The 14,397-nt window shown below is 45.1% G+C and overlaps 1 protein-coding gene across 1 annotated transcript in view; it reads right to left on the bottom strand.

The window, feature by feature from the left end:
* The window catches only part of LOC147707736 (uncharacterized), a 551,277-nt gene that overhangs the window by 510,269 nt on the left and 26,611 nt on the right, over positions 1-14,397 (bottom strand). The window contains exon 4 of the mRNA XM_086925663.1: positions 10,803-10,905. Coding sequence (XP_086781789.1) covers positions 10,803-10,905 — 103 coding nt within the window. The remainder of the gene's footprint in view (positions 1-10,802; positions 10,906-14,397) is intronic.

Genomic DNA, 14,397 nt, shown 5'->3' with positions numbered 1-14,397 from the left:
GAGAGGACATGGTTTGGGATGTCCAAATTTTTAGGATGCGGCAGGGAGCGATGGTTTCGGGCTCTACTGGCACGGGAAGTGGTGCGCGGGGAGGTGGCTCCCGGAGTGGGCGGGGGTGGACAGAGCATTGCGTTCCTGGAGCTTTTCCCACTGGTGGTGGCGGTCTTGCTGTGGGCGTTGGAGGTTTTGGCTCATAGACGTGTGACCTTTCATGTGGACAACATGGCGGTGGTGCAGGTGGCGAATCGCCACTCCACCAGGGATGAGCAGGTGTTGAAACAGCTGCGAGTGTTTGTGCTGGGTTGCCTGCATCATGACATTGCTTTTCACGCTGTGCATGTGCCTGGGATCAACAATGACATAGCGGATGCTTTGTCTCATTCGCAGTGGGGGAGATTCCATGGGTTAGCCAAGGACGCGGATCGGGACCGACATGCATGCCTCCGCAGCTGTGATACGTAGGCAACACAGGATGTTGCAGCTGGTTCTAGGATCATTGGCGGAGTCGACGAAGACAACAAGTGGAATCTGGGGCGCGTGTGCGGGCCCCGGGGAGGGAGAGATAGGAGGATGTGGTACAGTTTATATTGTCCCTGATCGCCAAAGGTCTATCGCGGGTTACAATAGCGGGCACGCTGGCGGTGATTGCCTTCATGGGTAAACTCTTGTGGGGGTACGCCCCATCCGCGGGCAAACTTGGGACAAGGATGCTGGAGGGTTGGGCCCGGAAGTGAGGGAGGTCATATTTGCCACAACCAGAACACTCATGCTTAAATCGGCAATGTTCTCTAGCGCACGCCCCCTTATTGTAGTCCCAACAGGACCCCACCGACCCGGACTGGTTTTTGGAACCGGCCCCCACCCGTCCACAGGTGGGGTGGCCCTGAAAGGGCTGGTATATAATGGGTAACTCACTGGCTGTAAATATGGTCTTGCCAGACCCCGCCAGCCCCATAGTATGTTGCCATAGATCACAATCCAATTCGCCCGCTATCTCCTGAATCCAACAGCAAAGGGGACACCCCCGACTCTTCCCGTTCCCCCTATCCCCAGACGCCCCACGGGCCCCTTCCCCCCACCACCCCCCCGCCGTCTCCCCAGGTCCCTGGAGGCCAACCCCACCCCGTCCCCTGCCACCAAACACCGCCACACCCCGGGCACCCCCAGTTTTCCCTCCCTTGACCCCCTGCCTACCCCTCCCCCTGTCCTGTTTAGGGCCAGACCGGATGGGGGAGGGGCTAGCCTGTCTCCCAGCCTGCTCTGTACCCCTTCTGCCCCCCATCTCAGCAGCCACCTGCCCTCTCCTCCCCCCAAGGGCCTTCTTATCACTCACAGCCCCACCCGACCCATCCCTGTCAACCATAGCCGTCTCCACCCCATCCGAGCGGCCAGACACCACATGATCCGGTCGAGGGAGCTCCCTCCTCTCCTTCCTACACACCCCCTTGTGCACCCGAGCGCCCGCCTCCCTCCCCAACGGCCGCGCAGCTTTCCTATAGGCCCCGCTCCCCTCCCCTTCCATTCGGACTGCCCCAGGGGGACCGGGACGGTTGCATTTACTGCGGCTCTGCCACAAAGAGTGGCTGGGCGCACTCCCACCCCGCGACCTCCATCCGCCCGCTACCCGCCGCCAGGACTCCTCACACCACTCACTTGGGGCCGCGGCGAGGAACCGTTGGCAGCGCTCCTCGCCCGTGCCCCCGACCCGCCACTGCCCGATTCAATATCCAAGACCAGGGACGCGCTCCCGGCACCTGGCAGCCCTGGGCACCCACCTGAACCCGCGCAGCGGTGAGCAGGCTAACCACCGCCGCCACGCCCGCAGACGCATGCCGCGCCGGGCGCGCGGAGCCCTCCGGGCCCAACAGCAGGTCCATCTGCACACCTCGCCCAGCAGGCAGATGGCCTCTAAAACTCGGATATCGTTGTGCGCAGCCCTTATCGTCCCAATGCCGGACAAGTAAGTTCAACGCCGCCACAGAACCTTCCTGACACAAGACACAAAAAATGCCTAACTACAGCGCTCCCAGCCACCAGGTCACCAGTACCTAAAATGGTGGCTTGGAAACGCTGACCCGTCCTAAATACCCCTTGGGCTATCTATTTAAATTTGGGCTGACTTTGGGCTACTCCCCAGGCAGCCCAAAGCAACGAAATGGCTGCTCTCCTGCTCGCTCCCCTCCCCCCTCCCAAATCCGCCCGGGGGCAGACCTCGTGGGCTCGGCTGCCTCCCAAACCCCCCTTTTAAGCTAACACCAGTGAGGTTTGTATCGAGTGGGCTGCACATAAAATGATGGCCATATCGGTGCAAAATCACTAGTCCATCTAAACGATCTTGTAAATGTAAATGTATTGGCATTTATATAGCGCACTACTTACCCGTAGGGTCCCAAGGCGCTTCGACCGCTGCGAAACCCTTCCTGGCTTCCCTGAGAGATGGTCCCTTAATGCTTTAACCGCTGAGGCATAGCGAAATAGGGCATATTCAACCAAGTCAAACATCAGCTTGTTTAGCTGTGTTGCTTTAATGGTAGGCAAAATGTGTATACTTGCTTACATTCGGGTGCCTGACCTTAAGATGGCGAACACCAAAGAAGGTCCATGCATGTCTATACTGTATCTACACATCTAACTCAACACACTGTTTAGATCTGCTTCGAACCTGCTTTGAACCTCTAGGGCTGATACCTGTGTTTCATCTCTTCAGTTAATGCCTTTTGTGGATCACCTATTCTGTGAACAAAATCCTACCATTTTCAACCATGCGTCTGACCCCGTTGTCTCGCCCCTGGTAATATTCTATCGGATTCTGGGTGTACTCTGTGTGCATTCTGTGTACATTCTGTGAGCATTGTGCATTTCTAAGATTTCTGTGTACACAGTTTACACTGTACGCTATACGTTGCACGCTGTGGGCACCGCTACATGCTGTACGCTGTACACTGTTGCTTTCTACGCACATCCTGTTTCTGCATCTGTACACACCCTGTACCCCACACTGTAACTGGTATCTGTGCCTCTAAAATCTCAATCAGCACACAGCGTCTGCCGTAAAACAGACATCCAGCCAGATCCAGTTAAACCCAACCACAGCAAACAATCTGTGCAAACAATCTGTGCTCAGTACCTATCAAGTACCTAGCAGCGAAGTTGTGTCTAGTGTCCAATGTTCAGAGTGACCAGCTAATTAATCAAGATAAGACAACCCGTATCTAGCAACAGTCAACTTCCAGCAAACTCAGTGTATTTGAGTGTTTACTAGAAATCAGGCCCAGCCTGCACCTAATGTTCAGCAATGTATTGTATGTATTGGCATTTATATAGCGCACTACTTACCCGTAGGGTCCCAAGGCGCTTCGACCGCTGCGAAACCCTTCCTGGCTTCCCTGAGAGATGGTCCCTTAATGGGTATCTCCAGGGTGAGACCAGGCATCCCCGGCGGTCTGGTGGGGCCGTTAGTGAAGATGAGGCAAGCTAATGCCCAGAGTTGCCGAGTGTGATCGCTGATCAGAGTGGGCACCGAGGCGAGAGAATTATCGAGTCCGCTGACCCTGGTCCAGAAACCTGCCGCGCCGGGAATCGAACCCTGGTCCCGGGCCGTCCTCTGCTCTCGGGTCTGCCGCCTCTAACCAGTAAGCCACACTACTTCACCATTTTCGCAATTACCAGTGAACTACCAGTGAATAGAATTAATAACAGTGATAACTACATACTAGTGTGTTCCATTGCTCACCAGCATCTAGCAGTTACCAACTTCAAGTGCTGCTGCAAACAGAGTGAATAGAGTAAACACTGAAGAAAAAATGGTAATCACTCAAAAATGGCTGACAAAGAAGCCAAGAACCTCAAGAGACTCAAAGCCGATCCTCCAAATCCAGATTCACCCACTAAAGGCAAACGTGACATCAACGCAACAATGGATACCATATTAAGTAAATTAGCAGAGGTCCATGATCTTGCAAAATCAATGAAAGAAGAAATCTCTGCAATTAGACAGGATATTAGCGACACCGAATCAGACTAGCAGTAACAGAGAGCAGAATCAGCCAGTTAGAAGACACGAAACCAAAGTATGTAAGTCCATCAAAAACCTAATAATCACTACGGACTCTCTAACGAAACGTCTGTCAGGACTCGAAGACAGAAACAGGAGAGGGAACATAAGAATTTTTGAAATTCCTGAAGGGGAAGAAGACCATTCAGGCTTATGCGTCACTTTTTTGGAAAGCCGGTTTGCGCAAGCCACTAACTTGGCTTTCAATAAACCCCTAGAGTTTGACAGGGCCCATTGGGTTCCAACAAGAATCACGCCAAATCATAACAATCCAAGACCAATTGTATGTAAGCCTCTCCGATATCAACACGTGGAACAAATCCTTGCCTTTATGCGAAAAAATAACCATATCCTCTGGAAAAACAACAACATTTTTATTTCTCAAGATTACAGCAAAGAAACGTTGGACACTAGAAAAGGGTTCCTAGCACTTCGTCCAAGACTAAGACACTTGAACTACCAGTTTGCCTTTGCGGGTCCCGCAAACTTCTGCGTAATGATTCAGGGATCTCCACACTTCTTCACAGACCATCTGCAACTGAAAAGGTTCCTCGATGGGCCAGATGATCCTTTTATGGACACGGTGGCCTCTGGGTCTTCTTCATAATCTCTTAAATCTCCATTACATCAAATCTCCATTATATCAAGAACCCTGCAGCGAGCTGCTTAGCGACATTTTGAACATTTTGATCTTTCTTGGCCCACATATGAATATGTACTCTTCTGGCCTCATCCGAAGCTGCATGGCCATCACCTGATATTCATGAAAGACACTTTAATCTAACTTGATGTATTAATGTTGCAGGCCTTGAACCGGTAATTTCTATCCTTAAGATAGGTTGAGCCATTTGTGGCACGGTGACACAGAGACCATTTTCATATATTCCACACACTATTCATAGCGACAATATGTACTCTTCTGGTTTCAGTGGCCTTACTAACCATTGGCCTCATTTAGCCACCACTTGATCTTTATACAAGACTCATGCAAAACTCTTTAACCTATGGCCACAAACCAGATTTTTTTATACTTAATGCAGGTTGACACGAGAGATGATCTCTATTGACCTTCACCTGATCCTCAGTGACGTCATTTTAGGCTAATCTAAGCAAACTTGATGTGTAATTGGCTTCTATGTTAATGGCACAGGTCAATATCTTATAGCTGGTTTGAATATCCTGTCCTTAATAAATCTGGCTTCTTCGCTAGACCCTTAATACAGCTAGAATATGGGGTCTACACACCACTACTCACTTTACTCAGTGTTACACTGTTAAAATACGTAATGTACAGACTAGCAGTATGTTTATGTTCTGTGTAAATGGCGCAGTTCAATGATTTATACCTGATTTGAATATCCTGTGTTTATTGAATCTGGCTTTTATAATAGACCCTTATTGCAGGACGCCAGGCAACCTGTTATTGTTTAACTAGCTAGACAACCCTTATCGTCCACTAATAGTCACTGCTAGATTATGGGATTAAAATTCCATTACTCACTCCACTCATTGTTATACTGTTAAAATACGTAATGCACAGACTAGCAGTACGTTTATGTTTTGAAACGGCCCATCAATAGTTATTGCTAGATTATTGGGCTACAATTCCACTACCCACTTCACTCTACGCTAGACTGTTAATATGCAAAATGCATAGACTAGCAGTACGTTTATGTATGGCAATGAGCCATATCACATTCTAATTGCACTCAGTTCTCAGTTCTTAGATTTTAATGTTTATCATTCCTTAAACCATAGGCTGGACTCATGAGTCCAAGACACTTTTGTCTGGCTCCCATGGGAGTTGAGCTCTCTTCCCTTGTCACCATGCCAGTCATCTACCTTCAGGGTTGGGTGGGTTAGGGATGAGGGTGGGTAGGGCTAGGGTTTTGGATCTTGTTTTCCTTATTTTATTCTCCTTTACTTGCTATATTTGTCATGCTGACCATAATTGTTTTCCTTACTCAAGTGTCTTGCCTCTTTCCTTAAGTGACGATTCTCACAGCTATTTTCACAGTGATAACCTTGCACATACAGGTGATACTATATTGGAAAGTATTGTTTATATACATGACGTATCTTCTTACCCTAGTGCCATGTTCTCTCACTCAAGTGCAATGCTCTTCTGTACTATCCTTGTATATATACAGGGTATCTCAATGAAAAGTAAGTACCATATAAGTGACATGTTTCTTTACTCAAGTGCCAGGCGTTTTCACTCAAGTACCATGTTCCGCTGTGATAACCTTGTTCAAAAAGGGAACAACCCAATGTGTGGTATGCTTTATATTTTTCTCTCAAATCAAATGCTTTGCTGTGACAATCTTGAATATATATGTGGTACCTCTTCGAGTGTAAGCTTCTTATACATAACGTACAGATGGCTAATCAATTCAATGCAACTGTGTCCACCAACTTCACTGCAAGTACAAAATGGGGTTACAACCTCTTCCCATATTGTAAGTAAACCATACAAAACTTAACCCGTAGATAACTTACAATGTATATAATGCACTTAGAATGTCGCAAATTTCCACCGGTACTTTAACCCGTAGCAATCTCAAGTTAGTCTCAATGAATGTTAAGGGCTTAAACCACCCTATTAAAAGAAGAAAGATCCTTGGTTATCTTCATAAACAGAAGGGTGACGTTTTCCTACTGCAGGAAACGAAGATCAACTCCAAACAATTTAATTCAGTTAGAAATAGGTTTTACAGTGATGTTGCTGGCTCTGATGCAATAGGAAAGAAAAACGGTGTCCTGACTTTGGTAGCTTTAAAATCAAACATAGATATGGTGACAAGCACATCTGACACTAAAGGAAGGTGGATCACAACAAAATTGACAAAGGACAATACAGAATTTGACATTACTAAAATTTGTACCCCCAATAGGGATGAATCCGACTTCTGGGAAGATCTAAGCAAACAAATGGACACAATCCCAGATACTGCTATGTACATATTAGCGTGCGACTTTAACCTGCCCATGGACCCGACCTTAGACAGGGATTCACGCTGTCCTTTTCATACCAACAACTCCCACAAAGCCCTTATTAATCTTTACACATGCTTCAACTTAATAGACACTTTGAGGCTACAAAATCCCACAGGAAGGGAATATACCTTCTACTCACCCCCACATAACTCCTATTCACACATTGATTACCTACTTATTTCAGGCAACGCCAATGCCAGGATCTAACAAACCTCGATTGAACGAAGGTTGGTCTCAGACCACTCATGCATTAGCCTGTCTATTTCTGACCCGAAGCCTTTTAAAAAGAAACCTCTCTGGAGACTCAATAATGAAGTCTTATGAAAAGAATCTCTTAGACAAACCATTGAAAGCGTGATACAGAACTACCTCATGGTTAATAAAATAGGAGACACGTTGGACTTCACAAGATGGGAGACATTGAAGAGCACCATTAGAGGAGGGATCATTAGAACTGCCATGAACAGATACTCCAATAACAATCTTGAAAAATTAGAAGAAGAGATTTCTATACTAGAACAAAAACATATAAATTCCAAAGATACCTTAATCTTGAGCGAAGTCGTGAAAAAGAAATATGAGTATAATAAAATAATCAGTGACAGGGCAGGAATATGGATAAACAAACAAAAAAGCATTATGCTTTATGAATCCAACAAGGCAGGGAGAGCTTAGCATCATAATTAAAGTCTAAACTGCAGAAGAGCACAATTAAGAACCTCATATACCAAAGTGGTTTGGTTCACTCTGACCCTGACAAAATTGAAGAGGTTTTTAAGGATTTCTATTACACACTATATAGTAAGAACCAAAATCTGGATAACACAAAAACGCAGGACTATCTAAATAAATGCGCAATAATGCCCTCTCCGAACAAGAAAAAACTGAAATTAACAGCCCAATTACTGCCTCAGGAATCTAAAGCTTGATAAAGGCCCTCAAAATTAGGAAAGCTCCGTGCCCTGATGGGTTTAATGCCAAATTTTTCCAGTGTTTCTCCTTGACACTGACTCTACCACTCTTAAACTTGTTCAAAGAATTTAGTGACTCAGGCAAGAATAATGGGACACCAGCAGAAGCCATCATAGCAGTAATCCCCAAAGAGGGGAAAGACCCAACACTCCCTAAAAATTACAGGCCGATATCTCTAATTAATTTAGACTTCAAAATGTATGCAATGATCCTCACTAAGCGCCTTCAAAATCTTTTACCCAAACGCATTCACCCTTCACAAGTTGTTTTAAAAAAAAAACAGACTATCCAGTGATAATACTGGTACCCTAGCTCATGTACTAGAGAAAGCCAAACTTACTGACTCACCAACAGTCGCTATCACTTTGATCGCCGAAAAGGCTTTCAACAAAGTTGATTGGACATACTTGGAAGCAACACTTGATAAATTTAATTTAGGTGAGAATTGTAAGCGTATGGTAATGGCACTATATTTTAACCCCTCGGCCAGGGTAAGGGCTGGAGGTTGCCTCTCATCTTCTTTTAAATGAGAACTGGGAACAAGGCAAGGCTGCCCTCTTTCACCCTCTCTATTCCTCCTTGCATTTGAACCTTTCCTATATCATCTTAGGAACAATCAACAGATCACAGGGATACGTTTCAACAATTGCACGGTCAAAATAACTGCTTATTCTGATGACGTGTTAGTTGTCTCCGAAAAAGCAGAATCAGCTATCCCTTCACTTATGACCTCAATCGATGACTTTGCTGCAGTAAGGTTACAAGTTGAATAAAGACAAGACGGAGGTGAAATTCCTGAACAACTTTGGGGGGAAAGAAATGATTGGTAACTCGGGTCTCTTGTTGTCACCTAAATGCTTTAAATACCTAGGCCTAGACTTCACAAGAGATCTGATCACCACCCTTCATGCCAACGAAAATGCTCTTCTCAAGAAAATCTCTTCACTGTTAGATGGCTGGTCACCTACATTTTTATCCTGGTGGGGAAGAGCTGAGACATTAAAAATTATGATTACTCCTCTTGTCAACTATCGAGCTAGCATGCTACCAATGACGTTTTCAAATAACTTCTTGAACAGGATCTATAAACTTTTTAACACGTTCCTTTGGCAAGGTAAGCAACCCAGAATATCTATGAAAAAACTTTAATTACCCAAAGAAAAAGGTGGTCTGGGCCTTCCCAACTTTAGGAACTATCAAACCACGTATCTTTGTAAACAGGGTTCTAACTGGCTTCTCCCTCAGACTGACTACACCCCAGTCTGAATCGACATAGAAAGATCCATCATCAATGACATGCCTTTGCGTGCTCTCCTCACCATGGATATATCCTCCTTACCCCACTCGAAATTTATCTTGCTTAATACTAAAATAGCCCTACTACGATTGGAACACTTCTCCTCATTAAAAATTAACAAATCCAACTTGTCCTCTCTCTGGCACAATCCGAACCTGAAGGTTGATGGAGGTATGTTCCATCGGGAACATTGGTCTAAAAATGACATAAATCTAGTCAAATACCTTTTTACAGGAACCCACCCCTTGCCCTTTTCCGTGCTTCAGTTTCGTCACGGGCTAAACCTGATAGATTTTTATAAATTCCTAAAGCTAAAATCTCTCCTCACGATGCGCTCTATTAAACCTTCCGATCTGGCAATACTATCAAAGATGCTACAGCTACTAAAGTCAGGACACACCATCTCGAAAAATATATAAACTCCTATCCCCTAAGCCTCGCAAATCTCACCTGAAGTGTGAAGAAAAAAGGGAATCTGAAGCCAACTCTAGCAATATCCCATTTGATTGGGAGAAGATACATTTCACCCCCTTCTCGAATAAAACATCTCCTATATTATTATGCAAACCAAGCTGATGCTAATAAATAGGACATTCTGGACGCCTGAGAGGATCTTTAAACTCAATCTCAGTGAAAGCCCTACATGCTAGAATTGCAAATCTCACGTCGGTAACCTTGCCCACATGCTTTTCCTTTGCCCAATTTTACAATCATATTGGGATAAGATTAACAAATGTATAGGCAATACCTTCAACATAGCCCCCCAAGGGAATTTTCCTCTGTCCTAGTAGGTGCTCTGGACCTGAAGATCGCAGATGTGAATGATACTTGTTAGATCTTATGTTCACTTTAGCCTGTAAAATAGTTCTGAACAAGTGGAAAAACTCTAAAGAAGCCTCATTTAGGATGTGGCAAGAATGGTTATCCTTCCTTAGAGGAGCAGACAACGTCGCACTCCACGCCTCTCCCTGGTGTAAATCACACAGGAAGGTGTGGAAGTCCCTTGACGCCTTTTCTTTCTCATATGACCCTCCGTGAAAGTAGATTCAATTCCTCATAATGTATTACTTGTAGAAAGCATATTCATGATGACACTCCTGTACTGTATTGTATTTTCCACTATTGCAATTATGAAATCTGCACTTGCTTGATATACCTGGATTGTATAGTACTTTTATCACTATCCATGTGATAACTATGCTTGGCTGTCCACATGTGTGCCACTACAGCTTCACTACGATCATCATGGCAAGGCACTTGAGTAACTTGTTGTTTTCTATTTGTTTTTCTATTTACTTTGTATTTCTTATGATTTGTCAGCAATCTCATTTTCGTTTCTGGTTATCATCTCACGATTGTGTTTATCATTATTACTGTGTCACCATTATTATTTGTTCATTTTAGAAAATTTTAAAAAAATTATTTGAAATAAAAATATTTGAAATAAAAAAAAGAAAGTAGTATGTGACATTGAATGTGTACCTGTGCTCGCAGTAGACTGTTTATAATGAGAGTAAATACTTCTGTTGCAGCTGTTCTTAAATCAACAACGACTGACAGCAAGCAGGATCCAAGCTCTTGCGATCTGAAAAGAAGTACAATAAAAAAAAAAACAGAATGTGCCATGGCTCGCGGTCTTTCAAAACATTCAATAAATGATAAAGGTGCATAACCACCCCAGCACCCTGAGCTCGAACCCATCACAAGTGTAAGTCTCATGACAGGCCTGGAGCTGCAACAGCCCCATAATGTCGGCAAGGAAAGCACTGATACACTGCAGCAACAGACATTTGACCTCACAATTACTCACATGCCCGAGCACACATACAATAATCATCATTTGCAAGACAAGCACATTGCAGAATATTAGTCTAAAATATTTTCTTGTGTTTTAATTTTCATTCTTTGATCCAGCCAACACGTGTTTTGTAGTCCGGGAATAACCCACGACTTCCTCAGGGCTGGAAAGACAATTCAATGAACATACAATAGTATCCTTCATGGCAGTATTTACAATTTACATTTGTGATTTTGTGGAACCCGCACTTCAATACATATCAACATACACCAATGATATGGCTCTGAAATGTGATACAACGTTTATCAAGACATAATGTGCCACTCTGATTCCATGGTTCATTGTTTGATAATTACAATACAAAATATGATATTGTTGAACAAGGTGCACCTATGAGTATCACTGCTGGTGTGTAGCGGTGGTCGCACACAAAATATAGTTATGATTAAGTGGAGTCCAGAGTACTCCATTCAGTATCATTGCAGCTACAGAAAGGTGGTTTCACCAAGGATAGGGTGGGGAGTGCTCATATCATATATCTTCATAGTGCCAGAGAACATACAGTAGATGGCAGTAGACAGATCACACTAGACCAGCATACCAGACACTGTTTGTTTTATTCACCATAACCAGAAAATGATCCCATATTTCTACCAAGGCCTTCTGCATCTTGTGACTGTGACAGAAACCTGATAGAAGTTAGTGTAATACATTGTTGGTGCTAAGCTGATCTTATATTTTGCAAAACTCCACTTTTTGCAACGTTCTGGATAATACCTGGTAAATAATCAGGCTGAGATCTAGGGCCAGACGTATCAAGGCTTTTGCGACTCGCAAAGGCCGAAATTCGCAGAATTTCGGCCTTTGCGACTCGCAAACGGCCGATTTGCATTTAAGGAATAGCAATTATTTGCGATTCATCGTTGCTTTACCCACTATGCCATCTAGACAGAGACTAGCCATTAGACTGGGGCCTAATCCAGTTGGTACAATTGAGCCCAAACTTCTAGACCATGTCCCTTCTAGTTGGGAACACAAGCAACCCTTTACTGGTGCAGCCTTCTTCAGTCTCCACGGTGAGAGGCAGCTCAAGCCCAGTGGGACATTAGGCACTTGATAGTTGTTGGGCATATCCACTGTGCTTCAAGTGCCTCATCTAGAAAAAAAGCTCTAGGTTGAATGCTTGAATTAATCTTGACTGCTATTAATTACTCTTGCCTAAAAGGGTAGCAGTGTTATATGTATCCTATCTTACAAGAGGCTATTCAGGTAGTGAAATGATGCAGTCAGGCACACGCTAAAACCCACCATTCAGCCAATCCTGCCATGCAAATTCAGAGGCTTATGGCCAATTCCTACGCTCATCATGTTGTTTTGCAAATCCTCACTGCTTGTAGAATCTGGATGTGCACACCTTGAGTTGGCAACAGTACCTAGCCACCCAACACAGTCTTTTGAGATATCTGTCTTATGAAAGGGTGTCAGGCAGACATCAAAGAGTTAATCAGACCAAGGTTTTTGTATGTCTTGTCAGCTAATAGGCAGAGTGTTCATGGACTGTCCTTGGGCAACAAAATTGATATTTAAATGAATCACATTAGATGATGGAACATTTCCCCCCCACTGTCCAGTAGTAGTTTATAGATCAAAAGCCTTGTTTGTGGACTCAATCCCTCTGACTGACACTGACAGGAACATTTCTGTTGTGGAAGCCGTCAGACCCCGTTGGGCAGGCACAGGTCAAACAGGGCCTACTGGGCCACAAGTGAGGCATAACCTGGATGTCAGTCTTCCTATGTGCAAACTGGGAGAAGTACACCCTTTCTGCACTTGAAACCAAGGTTTCGAAGGTGAGCATCCAAAGGCTGAAGACTTCATGGAGAAGGTAACATCCTCAACTGGTCCAGCAGCAGGCTGAAGCTGACAGAAGGTTGTTGACAATGGGTCGCCGCTGGACGACGTATCGATGAAGCCAGTGACAATGGTGGGGAAAGCGCCAAGCGGAAAAAAATGGATTTTCATGTTGAAGAAGTCATCGTCATCAATGGGGTGCTGGCCATACTGGAGGCCAGTGAGGATTTCTGCCTTCTGACATAGAAGTTTTCTGGAGCTTAGATTTCTATAGTGCAAAGAGGCTGTGGATTGTAGCTGAAGAGGGCTAAACGAGGACGGAGACCTTCATTGAGATATCCTGCTGAAAAGGATTAGCTGCTGCTGAGAAAAATAAAGCGAGAGCTGCAGTAAAATCAATCCCACCGACGATGCGCCTTCATGGTATTGATTTGCAGGTCTGTCCCAGCCTCCTGTCGATTTTCAGAGCACTTTTTACTGGAAATCTTTCCAAGTCCCAGGTTCTGGGTTTTTGTAGGAGGAGCCCCAGTAGCACCACACGAAGGGCCCAAGACATGGGGGTGGCACTTTAGGGCTAGGATTCACTCCAGCGACCAGTATTAGCAGCCAGGTGAGTTGCAGGGTCTCTGGAGCTTGTGTCCATGTAGTTCAGAAAGGAGGTCAGCCCTTGCAGGTCCTCTGGTGGTCCTGGATTCAAGGAGCAGGTCCATTCTTTCTTTCTTAGGAAGCAGGGCATTCCTTCCAGCAGCAGAGCAGCAGGACAGTACTTCTTCTGGGTCTTCCACAGGTCAGCAAGTGATCTCATTTGCGGTCTGAGTGTGCCGTCTTTAATAACCAGTGTCAGCCTTTGTGTGGGGGGCAACACATGGGACACATGAGAGCCCATTCCCCTGTCCTTCCTGGGCTTGGCTCCTCAATGTTTGCGGTGACAAAACTATACTGTCAGGTTCCTTTGCGTGTGCTGCAGGCAAGGTCTTTTGAAATGTAATACAGGGCTGGGTTCAACTCCTGCCCTAGCCATCCTGCAAGCATGGACCATCCTGTTACACTTATACCCCTTTTGTCCGCATGTCTGGGAGGAATACATTTCTCACAGCAGAAGAGTCATCCACAGCTATGAGACCCGGGTGACCACATAACATGACAATCTTTGTTTTACGTACTTGCTGCAGCTGCATTGCCTCTTCCGGAAAGTTTACAAACAAAACAAACATTGGCAAAGACAATGATCTTGGTATGCTAGTGTGTGATGGTTATTTTGCTGTTCCCTGGCACTTGGATCTACTACTTTTTCCAGTTGGCAGTCAGTGGCAGGAAGACAGTGTCCTTCCACTGGCCGTACACTTCTAAGGTACTTTTTTTAAAATGTCATCCCTGCACTCCATACGAGTGCATGTGTTCCGCCTTACCATTGTCCAGTGTTTGTGC

This window comes from Lissotriton vulgaris, chromosome 6 (assembly GCF_964263255.1).
Source record: "Lissotriton vulgaris chromosome 6, aLisVul1.2, whole genome shotgun sequence".
In the NCBI taxonomy this organism is placed as follows: Eukaryota; Metazoa; Chordata; class Amphibia; order Caudata; family Salamandridae; genus Lissotriton; species Lissotriton vulgaris.
Note: the sequence above shows the minus strand (reverse complement) of the source record. Positions and strands in the feature narration are given on the sequence as shown.